This window comes from Caenorhabditis remanei, chromosome IV (assembly GCF_010183535.1).
Source record: "Caenorhabditis remanei strain PX506 chromosome IV, whole genome shotgun sequence".
Taxonomy (NCBI): domain Eukaryota; kingdom Metazoa; phylum Nematoda; class Chromadorea; order Rhabditida; family Rhabditidae; genus Caenorhabditis; species Caenorhabditis remanei.
Genome location: NC_071331.1, coordinates 22066761 through 22084848, shown reverse-complemented (window position 1 = coordinate 22084848; position 18088 = coordinate 22066761). Strand labels below are relative to the sequence as shown.

Here is an 18088-nt window from a genome sequence, read left to right as displayed (position 1 = left end):
GTCGACCAGATAGTAATAAAAAATCAGTGGAACCCAATGTCTTATCCATCCACTATTTGCTCTCGGGTACTTCAATGTCAACATTCAACTAAAACATAGCAATGATAGAGACACAAAACATTTATTGACCAGGATAGGTTGACGCGGCTGAGCCACTCGAGTTCACGTGAAACCTTTGATGATAATTTGCATTTTTGAAAATTAAAATAAAATGCGGACATCCTGAAAAACATACCGAAAAATCCACAGACGGTGAACCTACGCAAACGCGCCCGATTGTATCACAATATTGATTGTTCATAGAGTGTATAGATCACAATTAGAGCTTCATTTTAATAGTTGACAACTTTTTTGTACGAGCACATCGAAGAAGTTATCAGACGTCAAAGTAATTTCTTGCAGTTGTTGCCTTTTTCGGTACCATTGAGTGCCCTTCTGGATCTGCAAAAAGAGGACTGAAGTCATATATTTTTATTTCAGATTCTGATACTTCAGAAAATTCTGAGCAACTTTCATCATTGGAACATATAAGAAGAGTAGAATTTCAAAAGTTGGCGATTTTCGTGAAAAAAACAGTAATTTACGTTAAAATGTGTAGTTTTATACACTTTTAGACAATGATGCTTCTCGGTGCTGGAATTACGGATAAAACTACAGTTTTAGAACGCTTCTACGCCCAGCATGTGGAAAGTGTAGCCAAATTATGGAAAGATACGAAAACTACTTTTGTTTTGATTTTAAAATGCAAATTTTCACTTTGACCTATTAGTTTGTTAAAAACTTTATTGAACTGACATTTATAAGTACAGAAAAAAAACGAAGATACTTGAATAAAAAAAGAAAAACACGTGAACTACAGAAAATGAACATGTTCAAATTCTGTAGTTTAAGGAGAAAAAGACGTGGACTACAGAAAATGAACATGTTCAAATTCTGTTGTTTGAATAGAAAATGGATAAAATAAACCCATTGGATGTCAAAAACCAATATGGTCCGTGTACTATTAAAGTGGAGGGTTGAATCCGACCATGAAAAGACTTTGTAGTGATGAGTGAGTTAGTAGAATTATATCTGAAAATAACAATGGTTTACTATGCCTCATCAACATCAAACTAACATAATCTAACAGCCAAAATGGTAGATTTCGGATATTTTGAACAAGTGTCTTGAGGAAAAAGTCTGAAAATGAATTTGTTTCGTCTGTGCTTCTTTTCCTGATTTCAAACATACATTTTCCTTCAATTGAACTGACACACTTTCGACAGAGAGACAACATAGAAAAATATCCGTTCCATGACAAAAATTTAGTATAACCGTACGCATTGTATGTATAAACCCATGATTAGAAAAAAAATCAGATTAGCTGAAATTACTTTTAGATTACTAACCGCTCCATCAACCCAGAGAAATTGGAAAAACATAATTTCAAATGCATTGACAAAATTTTTTGAAGGAATAAAACATGACACGTGTCTTTTTATTTCTTCAGAGGAAATGAATCTAGAGCACATTCCAAAATTTGCGGCGTGTTCTACTAAATAGTGAACGCGCTATTGTTGTGTTTAATTCATTTTCAAAATGCATACATTTAAATATAATCCTTCCAATTTCTCTGGGTTGATGGAGCGGTTAGTAATCTAAAAGTAATTTCAGCTAATCTGATTTTTTTTCTAATCATGGGTTTATACATACAATGCGTACGGTTATACTAAATTTTTGTCATGGAACGGATATTTTTCTATGTTGTCTCTCTGTCGAAAGTGTGTCAGTTCAATTGAAGGAAAATGTATGTTTGAAATCAGGAAAAGAAGCACAGACGAAACAAATTCATTTTCAGACTTTTTCCTCAAGACACTTGTTCAAAATATCCGAAATCTACCATTTTGGCTGTTAGATTATGTTAGTTTGATGTTGATGAGGCAACGCGCCCGTATCCCCACACGAGGGGGCATTTTTAAGGGGCATTTTTAGGGGGCATAGCGGTGGACTGGATGACTCCCACCTCGAATACAAAACACATTTGCACTCGGTGGGAATCGATCCAAGAACCTTTCGATTCAAATCCATCCACGTTAACCACTTCTCCAAGCGGCCACATTTAGAAAGAATATTTTTGTTCAAAATAACTTCACGTCAATTTTGTTTTTAACACTCAAACTTGAATAGCGCATTTTTGTGTATTTCACGCGATGAAAACGAGAGTTGCTCTTGTTTTGATTTTTCTATTGTCGAGTTAAGAAATAGATACTTGCCCCTCCAGGGTGTCCTGTTTTAAGGTAATCACTACTTCCAGGGCGCTGAGCTTAGGGGCGGGGCAAGAGCAAGCTCCAGGGTGTCCTTTTTTAAGGTAATCACTACTTCCAGGGGGCTGAGCTTAGGGGCGGGGCGAGAGCAAGCTCCAGGGTGTCCTGTTTTAAGGTAATCACTACTTCCAGGGCACTGAGCATAGGGGCGGGGCGAGACCAAGCTCCAGGGTGTCCTGTTTTAAAAAATGTTCATAATATAGTCCCAACATTCCAATAAGCATGAAATGTTGCCTTTTTTATTTCAAGATGCTTGATACAATTGCAATCGTGAATAGAAAAATTTTCTTCGTGAGTAGGCTCATTAGGAACATTCAAGACTTCAAGAAATTAAACAAGTTTATTCATGATACATTTATGCGGATATGATGAACCGTATCAATTTTGGATGCTTATAAAATTGATGAGGGCTACAACATACAGTGTCGAGCAGTAGAGAGTAACTTTTTATTTTCCTCTTCAAACAAGTTAATAAATTTATTCGTCTTCTAAAGAGCTACTCAAGAGCTATCAATTCGGTGATTCCCCTTTCGGAAAAGTACTAAAGAAATAAAGAAATGAAAAAATGTCATATGTGTTCATAATTCAACAAAAGAAAAATGACATTAGCCAAAAAGACGTAAGGTTCTCCGCGTGAATAATAATATCCACGGGAAATCAGCCTAAAAATTCGATGCCCCCTCGTGTGTATATACAAGCATATGATGAGGCATAGTAAACCATTGTTATTTTCAGATATAATTCTACTAACTCACTCATCACTACAAAGTCTTTTCATGGTCGGATTCAACCCTCCACTTTAATAGTACACGGACCATATTGGTTTTTGACATCCAATGGGTTTATTTTATCCATTTTCTATTCAAACAACAGAATTTGAACATGTTCATTTTCTGTAGTCCACGTCTTTTTCTCCTTAAACTACAGAATTTGAACATGTTCATTTTCTGTAGTCCGCGTGGCTTTCTCCTTACACTACAGAATTTGAACATGTTCATTTTCTGTAGTTCACGTGTTTTTCTTTATTTATTCAAGTATCTTCGTTTTTTTTCTGTTCAATAAAGTTTTTTAACAAACTAATAATAGGTCACGTCGGCAAAAATAGAAAACTCAGAAATGAATTTATAGGAAAATACTGTAAATTTGGTTTTCCTTTTTAACTTCAAGAATTCTTGTATTATTATACAGCTAATTTATGGTTTCCTCTCCTCATGCAAAAACCTGGATTGGCTACAGAATATCACAAAACCTATCGAATTATGGCCGAAAATAAAAACTTTTGAAATTTGACCCTTCTTATATGCTAAAAATCGTTCTAAACGCCCTAAATTCTCGTTTTTCCGGATCAAAATGAGCTTCCGTGGAAGAGTTTTCCCACACGAATGGTTTCCACCGTGTAGTTTTTTAACAAAATTTCGCGTTTTTTTCAGTTTATATCGTAAAAAAGAAAAAAAACACGAAATGTTCTTTTTCTGGGAAAATGATGGGACTGTTGTAAGAGCCACCAAGTACTCAGAATAAACAGTACCAAAAGAAAAACAGTGAATTCTAATCAGAAAAAGAAACTCCAGGGACCATATTTTTTTCAAGTGTTTTTTTTACATGACTCATCGACTGATAAGCAATGAATACGTTATGTCTCTAATATTGCTATGTCTTACTCTTAGTTGAATGTTTACATCGAAACGATGAAAAAGAAATAGTTGATTGATAAGAAATTGGGTATGACCGATTTCATTTCTTATTACTATCTGGTCGACAAACCTCAGTTTTTTCTCTGATTTTTCATACTGTCGCAAGCTTTCCTTATAAATGCAGTATTTTAAGGTTTTTATTGAATACTTATGAACCAGAAGACGTGAACTTTGGTCAGAAAATAGTAATCGAAAAAGGTTTCTGCAAACAAATGCCAAACGTCAAAAAGTACGTTTTCTGGCTTATTAGATTTGAAGTTTCTACAATTTTTATGGATGGGACCTTTTTCATCCATTATGACGTCTGAAAACTAGAAAATACTGCAAACAATGAAAGACGTTGTTCCAATTCTCCAAGATATCGGTCGAACAAATGTTGTATAATAATGTTCTCAGTTGCAAAATACTCATATTGCTTCCTCTCTAAGTCTTTTTACAAATTATCTTTTTTCAGAAGTACTCAACTGATCTCTCTGTGCAGTCTAACAATGGAATATACTGGAAAGTTTATGATGTCTCATACTTTTCATAATGTTGAGCATTCAAAGCCTTTCACTTGGCATGAGGGAACAAAACAAACGTTTAACGGAATAGAATAGTTAGTTTACTTTTAAACTAGTTGTCTCATTTTGAATACTGTCAAAACATTCTTTCGACTAACTTTTTTGTGGATAATTCCATGATTAATCTGTCAATTTGCCAAACTTTCATAGAATAGTGGACTTCCAGAGCAAAAAGTGCAATTATAGTTGCAATCAGAGTTTCCTCAGTTTTCCAATTACAGTACCGTCCGAAAGGTTGTAAACTTTGGCCTTTTTCAGTTGAAATTGACCAACTTTGAGAGTGTGACATGACAATACTGACGGTTCCATCAAGTAAATTTTAAATGAATTATACAGAACAAAGGTAGATCTATATTTTTGTAGTTGACAACTTTTTTGTACAAGTACTTCCCAAAAAGTTGTAGTCATTTTAAGACGAGAGCTCAAAATGTTCACTATTTTACACTGAAATTGGTCGATTTGAGGGAGAAATAACTTTGTCGCTACGTAACTTGCTAGGGAGTGTTTGTACAAAAAAGTTGTCAACTACAAAAATAAAGCTTTACCTTTGTTTTGTATAATTCATTAAAATTCTACTTGATGGGACAATTAGTATTACCACGCGACACTCTCAAAGTTCGCCAATTTCAAATGAAAACGGCCAGAGTTTACAACCTTTTGGACGGTACTGTATATAAATCACGTCCGATAACTCTACGGTTACTTGGTGACTGTCCATAGTTGTACCAGAAACTCTAAAATAATGATATTCAACAACATTTAATCTCACAACAATCACTTTGTCTGTGAAAACAACTCTTTTTTTGTAATTTCAGTCAGATCTTGTGTTACAAAACAAATGAATTAAAATGGCGGTGTTGTTTGACAAGATTGGACTATCTACCTCCGTCACTTGGCAGGAAAATCGAGTACAAAATCAGAACAAAGAATGCTTTTGAGACAGTTGGTACGACAGATGGAACAATTCGAGACAATTCCTGGATCTCGTTTCTAAATAATCCGAAGTATTTTGTTGATGGACACTTGACAATTGAATGTCATGTGGAAGTGTATGAAGCAGATGAAAATGGAGTCAGGAAGCCACAGACGGTAATTAAAAACGAAACAGAAATCGGATGTCATGATCAGAAAAGTCAACTGGCAATTGAGGAAAAGGAGCTACAAATGGCTATTTCGTTGAGCAAGAAAGAATTCGAGCGAGCGATGGCTAAGGAGCAACAGAAGGCTAAGGAGCAACAAAAGAAGAAAGAGACTTTGTCATGTAATATTTGTTTGATAGAGTATGGAGAGGAAGGAGACAGAACGCCACGAGTTTTGGATTGCGGACACACTCTTTGCCTTGGATGCTGCAAAAGTATCGCCCGACAGCATGAAATTCAGTGTCCATTTTGTCGAGTCGACACACAGCTTACTGGACGGACAATCTCCAATCTCCCGAAGAATTATCTGGCTCTCAGTATGTGAAATATATTAATTGTATCATACTTTAATGGTAGTGAATTGTTTGTTTAATTTTAATTTTCGAATTGATCCGCATGTTGAATTCATGAAACTTCAATAAATGTCAAGTAATCATTCGATGAGGTGTCTATTTCGAAGCGTATATTAAAACTACTACTGGTTATGGAATTACTGTATACATTCTCAAGTCAACTAATTCTGGTTTCAAGGAGATCATATACTCATATCGCTTCCTCTGTTGCATTGCTATTCCTTAATTGAGTGTTGACGTCAATACCGAATAGCAAACAACATTTTAGTGAAAAGAGAATGTTTATGAATATTTTTTTGTTGGTGAAGTTAGGTAACGTATTACTACCATTATTCAGAAATACTCATTTGTGTAAGCAGTCTAACAATGGATCTTACTGGAAAGTGTGACGTCCGAGAATCCGAAGGAAATGGATCCTGACGTGTTGGCATTCCTTCTGGAGAAATCTCTTTCTCTTCATAAATAATTAATTTATTTCAAAAATTCTATGTTCCTAATTATTGAATAAACTACAGTTAGGCCAAACCGTCCAGAGATACTGTAAAGAGAATTGTCAACCAGCAGGTTTTTAAATTTCTGTTGAAAGTAAGCAAAAAAGTGACACTAATACACCGTATTCTATTTCTTCCGGATTTCTTGGCACGAATATAAGTAAATGTCTCAATCTTCTCAGTGTTTCAGCATCAATTAGTTTGAAATTAAAAAGCGGTTGGAAACTTTCTTGGGGGAATGACATGACTCATTGATTGATAAGCAATAAATGTTTTGTGTCTCTAATATTGCTATGTCTTCATTGAATGTTGACATCGGAATAGCGGAGAGCAAATAGTAGATTGATAAGGAATTGAGTATGACCGATTTCATTTCTTCTCACTCTCTGGTCTACAAACCTCTTTTTTCTCTTTTTTCATACTGTCTTATGCTTTCCTTCTGCCGCCTTCAATTCAATTGTTTTAGTTTTTGCACTGAAAATGCAGTATTTTCAGGTTATTATTAAATTCTCTATCTCAAGAATTTGGTCAGAAAATATCATATAGAAAAACCGAGTATCAGAAAAAAAAACTTGTTTTGAAAAATATACACTATTCCGAAAATTGGTTTTTCTCTTTCGAAAAATCTATTTCTTTTTTCCGAAAAGTACGTTTTCTGGCTCATAAGATAGAGAATTCGAATTTCTACAATTCTGATGGATGGGACCATTATTCATCCATTATGACGTCTGAAAACCTGAAAATACTGCATTTTCAAAAAATGAACCATTTTTTTCCAATTCTCCAAGAGATAGGTCGAATAAATGTTTTCCTTTCTAAGTCTTTTTAGAAATTATGTTTTCTTTTCAGAAATACTCAGTCTGTGGGCAGTCTAGCAATGGATCACACTGGAAAGTTTATGATGTCTCATACTTTTCATAATGTAGAGCATTCAAACAAAGGCGACCCATTTAAGGGACCACGAGAAACGATCAACGGATTAGAATGGTTAGTTTACTTTTATTTGTATCATTTTGAAAACTGTCAAAACAATATTTAGAGTTTAACTGAAACGTCTTATCAAGTTTAAGAGGAACACGATCACACATTAAATTAGTATATAACATATTTGAACATATTTGAATAAAGTCGCGTTGTGTTCGCGTCGCGGTTTATATTAAAACGAAAAATACGACACCTACGCGAAAAAATCAATTTTAACACTCAGTCAATTCTTTGTTGGCACCGTGCCAATCGTTGTGCGACGGAGCGCTTTTTCGCGACAAAAATTGAATTTCTAGGTTTCGCTCTATTGCTTGATGTTTTATCGTTATGAAACAACTGTAATTAACCAAAAAAGGCTTTAATTATGTTTTTTTTATGTAGAATACAATAAATGTTGGCTAGTTGTTACTACTTTATAACCATAAAACATGAATAATTGAGTATAAGCAAACGCATTCTGACAATATATCTTGTTTTTGCAAACATTGCTCAACATTATTTTTTACTCAAAAAATCATCACCACTACTGTAAGTTACATCCGCTAACTCCATGATCACTTGGTGACCTTCTTTAATAAAGTAATAATTCCCGAAATTAACTGCAAAAATACATTTCAACATTAAATCTCACAACAATAACTCTGTTTGTGAAAACAACTATTTTTTAAGAACAATTTCAGTCAGATACGATGTTACAAAAAAGATGAATCAGAATGGATGTGTTGGTTGAGTATGTATAACCTTCTACCTCCGTCACTTGGCTGGAAAACTGAATACAAAATCAGAACAAAGAATGGTGTTGAGACAGTTGGTACGAGAGAAGGGAGAATTGGAGGCAATTCCTGGATCATGTTTCGAAAAGATCCAAAGAATATTGTTGATGGAAACTTGACAATTGAATGTCATGTGGAAGTGTATGAAATAGATAAAAATGGAGTCAGTAAACCACGGGCGGCAACAGAAAACAAAACAAAAATCGAAATTGTGACACCACGACTGTTCGATGAGTCGATGAAAGAGTTTAGTGATGTCGTGTTGATTGTCGAGGATAAGAAGTTCTATGTGAATAAATTGGTGAGTACTACGGTATTATGGGTCTCAAGTACTATTTGCAGTTCCTTGCCTCGGAATCTTCCTATTTCAAATCTCTGTTTATCGGAAGTTTCGAAGAATCGAAGAAAGATGAAATCAGTCTGAAAGATGTCGAAGCGAAATACTTCCAATTGTTTCTCGAATCTCTTTATGGAGACCCTGTTATCAATGGTAACTTTTTGTACATTTTCTTCAAGATCTCAGTAAATTCCAGATGAGACAGTCGATGGGATACTGAAACTAGCAGACATGTTTGATGCGAAAAGAGTCGTTCAAAAGTGTCAATTTCATTTAATCAATAAATCAAAAAAGAGTCTGAAAGAGAAACTCGATTTGGCTGTGAAATTCAATTCGAATGAATTAAAGGTATCCAAAATGATTCAATCAAAACAGCAAATGTATTCAACTTCTTTTCAGGAATTCTGTCTGAAACAGATCAAAAGTGTGGATGATGTCCGTTCGGTAATGTCTAAGAACACCAAGGAAATGGATCCCGACGTGTTGGCATTCCTTCTGGAGAAATCTCTTTCTCTTCGTAATTAATTCATTCATTTTCCAAATTCTATGTTCTTAACTTTTATATGGAATAAACCACGATGAGCAAGAAATGTTTTTGTGTCTCTATCATTGCTATGTCTTAGTTGAATGTTGACATTGCAGAGATAGTTGATTGATAAGAAATTTGGTTCCATGTGATAACCAATTTCATCTCTTATCTCTCTCTCTCTCTCCGGTCAACAAACCAATTTTTCTCTTTTTTTCGCACTGTTTCATGCTTTCCCTCTGTAAACTTTTTTACCAATTCTCCAAGAGATCGGTCTAGCAAATTTTAAGAAAAGTTCTCAGTTGCATACTCATATTGCTTCCTTTCTCTCATTTCTATTCCTTAATTTCCTTAATGTAGTTTTGACTTCATTAACGGATAGCAAACACTTATTTTTAAAAAAATTTTAGACAGTCTTTATTCAGAAATACTGTGAGCAGTTTAATAATGGATTATACTGAAAAGTTTATTCATTCTCATACTTTTCTTAAAATAGAGCATTCAAACCCTCGTATATGGCATCAGGGATTAACACAAACGTTCAACGGAATAGAATGGTTAGTTTAATTTTAAACTAGTTGTGTCATTTTGAATACTGTCAAAACAATTTTTTGTCTTCAACTTTTTCGTGGATAGGTCCATGCCAATTTGCCAAACTTTTATCGAATAGTGGACCTCCAGAGCAATATAAAGCTAAGGAACAACAGAAGGCTAAGGAGGAACATAAAAAGAAAGATACTTTGTCATGTACTATTTGTTTGCTAGAGTATGGAGAGGAAGGAGACAGAACGCCACGAGTACTGGATTGTGGACACACTCTATGCCTTGGTTGCTGCAAACAGATTGTCCAACCGAATCAAATTCAGTGTCCATTTTGTCGAGTCGACACACAGCTTACTGGACGGACAGTCTCCAATCTCCCAAAGAATTATTTGGCGCTCAGCTTGTAAAATATGTATTAATTCTATTATTTTGTAATGTTAGTGCAAATTCTGTTTAATTTTAATTTTCGAATTGATTTATGAAACTTCAATAAATGACATGAAGGCATTTGATAAAGTGACTATTCCAAAACTTACTGGATATATGTTGTCGTATTAGAGGATTGCCCTTTGCCAATAAACTATTCAAACTCCTCACGGTAATTGAACACGAAACGCATGTAATTTTTAAATGAAATGAACCACGATAATCAATTAATATAATTTGCCTCTAATATTGCTATGTCGGAAAAATCTGTTGGTACAAAATTTGAAAAAAAGACAAAAAATTACGTGAACAGAACTAAGTGAGAAAACTCAGTTCTTCATCTGCAACTTTTTCTAGCAATTTCCAGTTTGTTGCAAACTCCTTCAAATTCAAAGAAATATTGTCTTTCACCACTACAGATTATTCACAGTAATCCTTTTCTTGATTCGCCAGCAAAAAGTTTTGAAATTTCAACCGTCTTATATGACTTATCCACTGATAATCACTATGTCTTAGTTGAATGTTGACATCGAAATAGCGGAGAGCTTATAGTTGATTGATAAGAAATTGGGTATGACCGATTTCATTTCTTATTTCTCCCTCCTCGACAATTTTCATTATTTTTTTTCTAATTTTTTGTACTGTCGTAAGCTTTACTTTAAATGCAGTATTTTAAGGTTTTTATTGAATAATTATGAACCAGAAGACGTGAACTTTGGTCAGAAAATACACTTTTTTGATAGAGAAAAACCGTTTTTCTGAAAAAAAACAGCTTTCAGCCAACAATTATTTTTCCAAAAAATAAAACAGTTCGAAAGCGTCCTCGAGTACAATTTATGTTCGAAAAAGGTTTCTGCCAAAAAGTTATATACACTTTTCCGAAAATCAGTTTTTTCTTCTAAAAATCTTTTTTCCGCCCAAAAAGTACGTTTTCTGGCTCATTAGATAGTAAATTTCTACAATTCTGATGGATGGGACCTTTTTCATCCATTATGACGTCTCAAAACTAGAAAATACTGCAAACAATGAAATACATTTTTCCAATTCTCCAAGAGATCGCTCAAACAAATGTTGTATAATAATGTTCTCAGTTGCATACTCATATTGCTTCCTCTCTAAGTGTTTTTACAAATTATTTTTTTCAGAAGTACTCAACTGATCTCTCTGAGCAGTCTAACAATGGAATATACTGGAAAGTTTATATACTCTCATACTTTTCTTGATATAGAACATTCAACGCCTGGAGAGTATCATGCGGGACCATTCGAAAAGATCAATGAAATAGCAGGGTTAGTTTACTTTGAAACTAGTTCTATCATTTTGAATTCTGTCAAAACAATCTTTAGACTTTAACTGAAACGTCTTATCAGGTCAGAAAGTCTGAGATTCTACCCAAAACTAGTCAAATGCAACATTTTCTCCGGAACAATTAGTTTTTGAGGGATGTAAATAGGTAACGAAACCACGTGACCATGGAACAGGACTTACCATGAAAACAGTATTTTTATGCTTTGCAATGCTGTGAGTGTGGAGAAAACTGTAATTCCAAATGTATACATAGTTTCTGCCTTTGTACGACGGAGCGCTTTTCAGCGACAAAAATTGGATTTCTAATTTTCGCTCTATTGTTTGATGTTTTATGGTTATGAAACAGCTGCAATTAACCAAAAAAGGTTTTAATTATGTTTTTCCTGTAGAACACAATGCATGTTGGCTAGTTGTTACTATTTTATAACATGAATAATTGATTAAAAGCAAACGCATTCTGACATTATGTCTTGTTTTTACAAACATTGCTCAACATATTTTTACTCAAAAAATCATCACCACTACTGTAAGTTACATCCGATAACTCCATGATCACTTGGTGACCTTCTTTAGTAAAGGCATAATTTCCGAAATTACCTGCAAAAATACATTTCAACATTAAATCTCACAACAATAAATTCGTTTGTGAAAAAAAACTACTTTTTAAAAACAATTTCAGTAATATATGGTGTCACAAAGAAGGTCTATCAGAATGGGAGTGTCGGTTTTGTATATATAAAAATCCATCTCCGTCCCTTGGCCGGAAAATCGAGTACAAAATCAGAACAAAGAATGGTTTTGAGACAATTGGTACGACAGATGGAAGAATTAAAGACGTATCCTCGATAAGGTTTCTAGACGATTCAAAGTATTTCGTTGATGGACACATGACGATTGAATGTCATGTGGAAGTGTATGAGATAGATGAAAATGGAGTCAGGATACCTCCGACGGTAATTGAAAAAGAAACGGCTCGACTGTTTGATGAATCAATGAAAGAGTTTAGTGATGTCGTGTTGATTGTCGAGGACAAAACGTTTTATGTGAATAAATTGGTGAGTATTTCTATGTGGGGGTCCCTATCAAAACACTATTTTCAGTACCTCGCTTCGGAATCTTCCTACTTCAAATCTCTGTTCATCGGAAGTTTCGTAGAATCGAAGAAAGATGAAATCAGTCTGAAAGATGTCGAAGCGAAATACTTCCAATTGTTTCTCGAATCTCTTTATGGAGACCCTGTTATCAATGGTAACTCACTCTTCATTTTGTTTATGTCAACAGTAAATTCCAGATGAAACATTGGATGGGATACTGAAACTAGCCGACATGTTCGATGCACAAAGAGTCATTCTAAAGTGTGAATTCCATTTAATCAAGAATTCAAAAAAGAGTCTGAAAGAGAAACTCGATTTGGCTGTGAAATTCAATTCAAGTGTATTGAAGGTATCAAAACTGTTTGATCAGAACAACAAGTGTATTCAACTTTTTCAGGAAACCTGCCTGGAGCAGATCAAAACTGTGGAAGATATTCGTGGTGTAATGTCTAAGAACACCAAGGAAATGGATCCCGACGTGTTGGCATTCCTTCTGGAGAAATCTCTTTCTCTTCGTAATTAATTCATTCATTTTCCAAATTCTATGTTCTTAATTTTTACATGAAATAAACCACAGTTTGGCAGAATCCTCTAGTGTTTACAAAAAAGGAATTGTGTCCATTTTTGAGTTGTTTCTCTGCAAGACCCAAACAATTCAAATTTCACTTCGCACAGTCGCATTCACCTCCCTAAGAGCTTTCAGAAAAGTATAATCATGACCATGTTTGAATCACTTTGGGTCTCGGAACGGGGTTACTGTAGTTGGAGGTAGAAATTCAGGATCGGAATTACTGTAGGTGTCACATCGAGGGATCTCAGAATGGTTAGCTCAACATCAGATACTATCGGATCTTGTATTTGAACCGTTCTGTGATCCCAACGGGAAAAAGGAATACTGTAGCATAGAGAATAGTAGGATCGGGGGTACTGTAGCAGGATCCATGATCCAAAAATTTAGGATCGGGGGTACTGTTGGTCCTCCAGACCGCGAGCTAGAAAACGAGTCGTCTAACCCCCTATAGGACCCGAATAGCAGGGAATAGTAGTATCGGGGGTTACTGTAGTTGGATCCAGGATCCAAAAATTTAGGATCGGGGATACTGTAGTGTCAAGGAGGTACTACCCCGGGAGATGAGATAAGCACCGGTTGCTCTGAAACTACAGTCTAGGGCAACCACGGTAGTCGATCTCAGCACCCAGGGGGTACTGTAGAATAGAGAATAGTAGGATCGGGGGTACTGTAGGTGGATTCAGGATCTAAAATTTTAGAATCGGGGGTACTGTAGGTCTAACACCGAGGGATCTCAGAGAGGTTGGTTACGTATCTGGCACTGTTAGATACAGCAAACCAACCTCACTGTGATCCCAACGGGACCAAGGAATACTGTAGTATAGAGAAAAATAGGATCGGGGGTACTGTAGGGAGGGGTACTGTAGTATCAAGAGGGTTTACCACCCCGGGAGATGAGATAATCACTGACTATTCTGAAATTGTTGCTCAGAATAGGCCAGGTGGTTGATCTCAGCTCCCGGGGGGTACTGTAGCTGGATCCAGGATCCAAAATATAGGATCGGGGGTACTGTAGCTGTATCCTAGATAGGATCGGGTATTTTCTAATTTTAGAAAGCTCCCGGAAGACCCGGAAAACCGGAATGAATGATTTCCACTGGGCCACCACCCGGCTTTTATACCTTCACCAGTGGGCGGAGCCTATTGTCCACAGAACGGCCGTTTTGCAAGAGTGGTGATAGGCAAGTGGTTATCAATCGAGCGCACTTTCCTAGCGAAGGGGGGCCCTTTTTCTGGGGGCGGAGCCTAGATTCCGGATAAAAGGGGGGCGGTGGCCCCCTGGAAATCATTCATTCCAATTTTCCCCTCTCCTGGGACACCCCGGGGAATCCGAGTAGTCTCCGGCTAACTTCAAAAATCAGAAGTTAGCAGAGACTCCTAGGATCCACCGGTACGGTGGACCTACAGTACCCCTTTTTGGATCCAACTACCGTACCCCCGATCCTAATATTCTCTATTATTTGGGTCCCACTGGGGGCAGGTAGTCATCGAAGGGAAACTCCAACACCATACTGATTTTCTGTTCCACGGCTGCTGGCCCCCGGTCGGGACCTACAGTAACCCCGATCCTAAATTTCTGGATCCAGGATCCAACTACAGTACCCCGATCCTACAGTAGCCCCACATCCCCGGGGATTTCAGAGGTAATGGCCCATTTTCTTTGAGAATAGATACTCTAGAAAATGAGCATTTCACCTGGAATCTGGGTTTTGTGATATTTTTTCAACTTTTTTCCAAATTAAAAATATTCAGATTTTTTCCAGAAAATGTTTTCTGAAATTACAGCCAGAACAACTATCATATTTGTCTTTTCCGTGCAATTTCCAAAGTTTCGAGCCCCATATCGACCTACTTCAGAAGATTTTGAAATTTTGGAGTTGGTGGCCTAGAAACCCAAATTTTTGGATTTCTCGGCCACCAACCCAAAATTGCTCCAAAACGGGTCAATATGGGGCTCAAAACTTTGGAAATTTCACGACGAATCTGAAAATCATATTTATAAGCAACCGAAAAAGAGTTTTGGCACAGAAAAACGGCAGAATTCAGAAAAAATAGTCTAAAAGTCATCAAAAATCAATTAGTTTAGAGTCGCCGCCAACGTTGTGGTGGCCAGATGATGTGGGTGGCGCGTCCGGAGACCAGAGAACAGGAAACCTGCAAAAAATTAATTTTCTGGCTGAAAAATCTGGAATTTTTCGGATTTTCAGCCAAATTTCAGCCAAATGTCTCTTCTCACTGGTCCGTAGAGATTTGAGTCGTTTCGATGCTCCGGATTGTCTCCTTCCATCCAATAGTGTCCTTTCAACACTTTCGTTTTCCATTCCGGATGATACGTCGGACTTCTGATCTCTCCTTCGACCGCCGTCACACGTTTTATGTGTTGAGTGTCTTTGTCACGGGGGGAACTGCGAAAAATATGATTTTTTGGGTCAAAAATTATAAAAATTTGCATAATTTGAGTGGAAAACTGCTCAAAAACCCATTTTTTAATCCAAAAATCATGAAAATCTACGAAAAACGACCCAAAAACCACATTTTTGACTCCGTGGCCGAATTTCCCGTCTGGTGGCCTAGGATTCCATGGTGTGGGTTTTCTAGGCCACCGATACTTTTCTGTTTAAAATTGGCGCAAAACAGAGTAAAAACCGTCAAAATTGGTCCAAAACATCACCGAAAACCGGATTGGTGGTCTAGGTTTCGTAACGATTTGGTTTTCTAGGCCACCAAATCAAAAATGACCATTTCTACTCAATTTTGACAGATTTTGAGCCAAAAATCATGAAAAAGTAGCTTAATTTTATACAAAAACGGCTCAAAATCGTTAAAACCAGCTTTTTTGATCCAAAAATCTACGAAAAACGACCCAAAAACCGCATTTTTTGACTCCGCGGCCGAACTTCCCGTCTGGTGGCCTAGGATTCCATGTTGTTGGTTTTCTAGGCCACCGATACTTTTTTGTTTAAAACCGGCTAGAAATCGAAAGAGAAATTCACTCAAAGTTGTCATTTTAGGAATTGGTGGCCTAGAAACCCAAATAGTGGAGAATTCTAGGCCACCAATAGACTTTTTTTGAAAAAAAATGACATTTTGAGTCAAAAATTGGCGTTTTTCAATAAAAATCAATCAAAAATCCATCAAAATTGAGTCGAAATGGTCATTTTAGCATTGGTGGCCTAGAAAATCAAATCGTGGGGAAACCTAGGCCACCAATTGAAAAATTCGGTTTTCAGACATATTTTGGACTGAATTTCGGCAGTTTTCACTCTATTTCAAGCCAATTTTCGAAAAAAAAGAATCGGTGACCTAACAGAACGAAATCCTAGGCCACCATACGGGAAACTCGGCCACGTAGTCAGAAATGCGTTTTTTGGGTAATTTTTCGTTGATTTTCATGATTTTTGGATGAAAAAAAGCGGTTTTTGAGCGATTTTCAGCCAAAAATTCTGGAATTTCGTCACCAAAAAACCGAAATTTTTACGTGAAAACGAGAATGGTTCCGGGTGAGCAATGATAGAGATCTCTCGCCGATAACCACACGAAATCTCGTTTCCACCAACGAGCGTCGCCTCCTTCCAGTGTTGGTTGCATCGAATTTCCTGTAAAATCGAAGAAAATTGAAAAGAAGACGCGTCATAGGCGCGCCAGCCAGTCCAAAAACTCCTTTTTTTTTGAGAGTTAAAAGCGTCAACGACACGCCAGTTCGTCGAGATCCTAACTAAGGGTACGCTAACCGCAATGGAAAATTTTACAAGTATGATCTTCTACCCAGCCTAAAGAGAAAATGCAACGCGCAACAGCCAGAACAATAACTTTTCCTTTTGTTTGTTGAAAATTGTATTAGTTTGAACCGAGAATAGTGTCTCGAGATCTTTACTATTAACAAACGCAAACGGCTGTATGTTTGTGTGTCTGTCGCCGATCCTACCGCCTTTCCTGAAACTGAACCGATTTTCTTCGAATTTGGACCAAAAGATCAGAAATTTTCTCTTAATGATGCCCGTCTTTTTCTTTTTTCAAAATTCTCAAAATTACGACTTCCGGATCAAAAATACTGCTTTTCAAGCCAAATTCGAAGAGAGAAAAGGGGGAGGCGGTCGGCAAAACCCGTTAAACGTCGGCTGCTCACTTTCCTCTTCACAGAGCGGCGCCTCTTCAGTGGCGCGTTGATAAAAGGGAACGCGCCGACCGTCCGATCTGGCAAGTTAAGCAACGTTGACTACAGTTAGTTGGTTCGACTCCAGACGCCAAAGAAAAGCGGTTAAATGTAACTTTAACTTTTTTCTCTTTGTGGTCAGTGCCGTCCGTTTTTGGATTGATCCACGTCATAAAAAGTTATGGGCCGTTTTCTAAAAAGTGACGACGTGAAGGATTTTTTGATATCATTGGATTCAGAAAAAATAGAGGAATCCAAACGTGTCGTCCGTTTCCGGGTAATTCACTGTGACACCCAGAAGGGTGGTGTTGAGAAGGAGGTTTAGTCGCCGTTAGGCGACGTGAACCGACTGGTTATAATCAATCAGTATTTTTTCTTATAAAGCGTCATAATAAATAAATTGAAAGTTGAAACCAACACTCGTTTTTGGCGCACAAGGCTGCTAGGGAACGGAGGTAATTAATCAAAGCTGGCGCGCTCGTCGCACAGAAAAGAAAAGAAATACAAAATAAGAGACCCAGAGAAAGAGAAGCTTCATGGGGACGGAGGTAATTGTATCAAGATCTTTTCGCACCAAGAGTCAATATCACGGCTTCTTGGGTCTCGCTTCATGCGGTTCTTCAATTGTGGGTCATCTGATGTGTCGGTATGATTTAAAACGAAATAATGGAACCTTTTTCGGAACGGTAATTAATCAAGCTGGAGCCCTCGACGTCATTATAGGCCCATTTTCATGGCACTTATGAAAATAACTGGAATGGTAATTAATCAAGTTGGTACCCGCGGTTTTGGCGCATTAAGAGACGAACTTCTTGGGGTAATTGTACAAA

At 36.8% G+C, this 18088-nt stretch overlaps 2 protein-coding genes across 2 annotated transcripts; both read left to right on the top strand.

Moving 5' to 3' along the window:
* Nucleotides 1–4485: 4485 nt before the first annotated feature.
* GCK72_015720 (uncharacterized protein) lies at nt 4486–6472 on the top strand (the record flags this gene model as incomplete). Its single annotated transcript, XM_053731085.1, has 3 exons — nt 4486–4595; nt 5376–6016; nt 6390–6472. 3 exons carry the CDS (start codon nt 4486–4488, stop codon nt 6470–6472), a joined length of 834 nt encoding a protein of 277 aa, XP_053585857.1.
* A 948-nt stretch (nt 6473–7420) lies between these two features.
* GCK72_015719 (uncharacterized protein) lies at nt 7421–13057 on the top strand (the record flags this gene model as incomplete). Its single annotated transcript, XM_053731084.1, has 11 exons — nt 7421–7530; nt 8208–8589; nt 8643–8790; nt 8834–8985; nt 9037–9154; nt 9800–10109; nt 11278–11421; nt 12120–12495; nt 12541–12688; nt 12732–12883; nt 12932–13057. The coding sequence occupies 11 exons, from the start codon at nt 7421–7423 to the stop codon at nt 13055–13057; spliced, it is 2166 nt and encodes a 721-aa protein (XP_053585856.1).
* Between the last annotated feature and the right edge of the window lie 5031 nt (nt 13058–18088).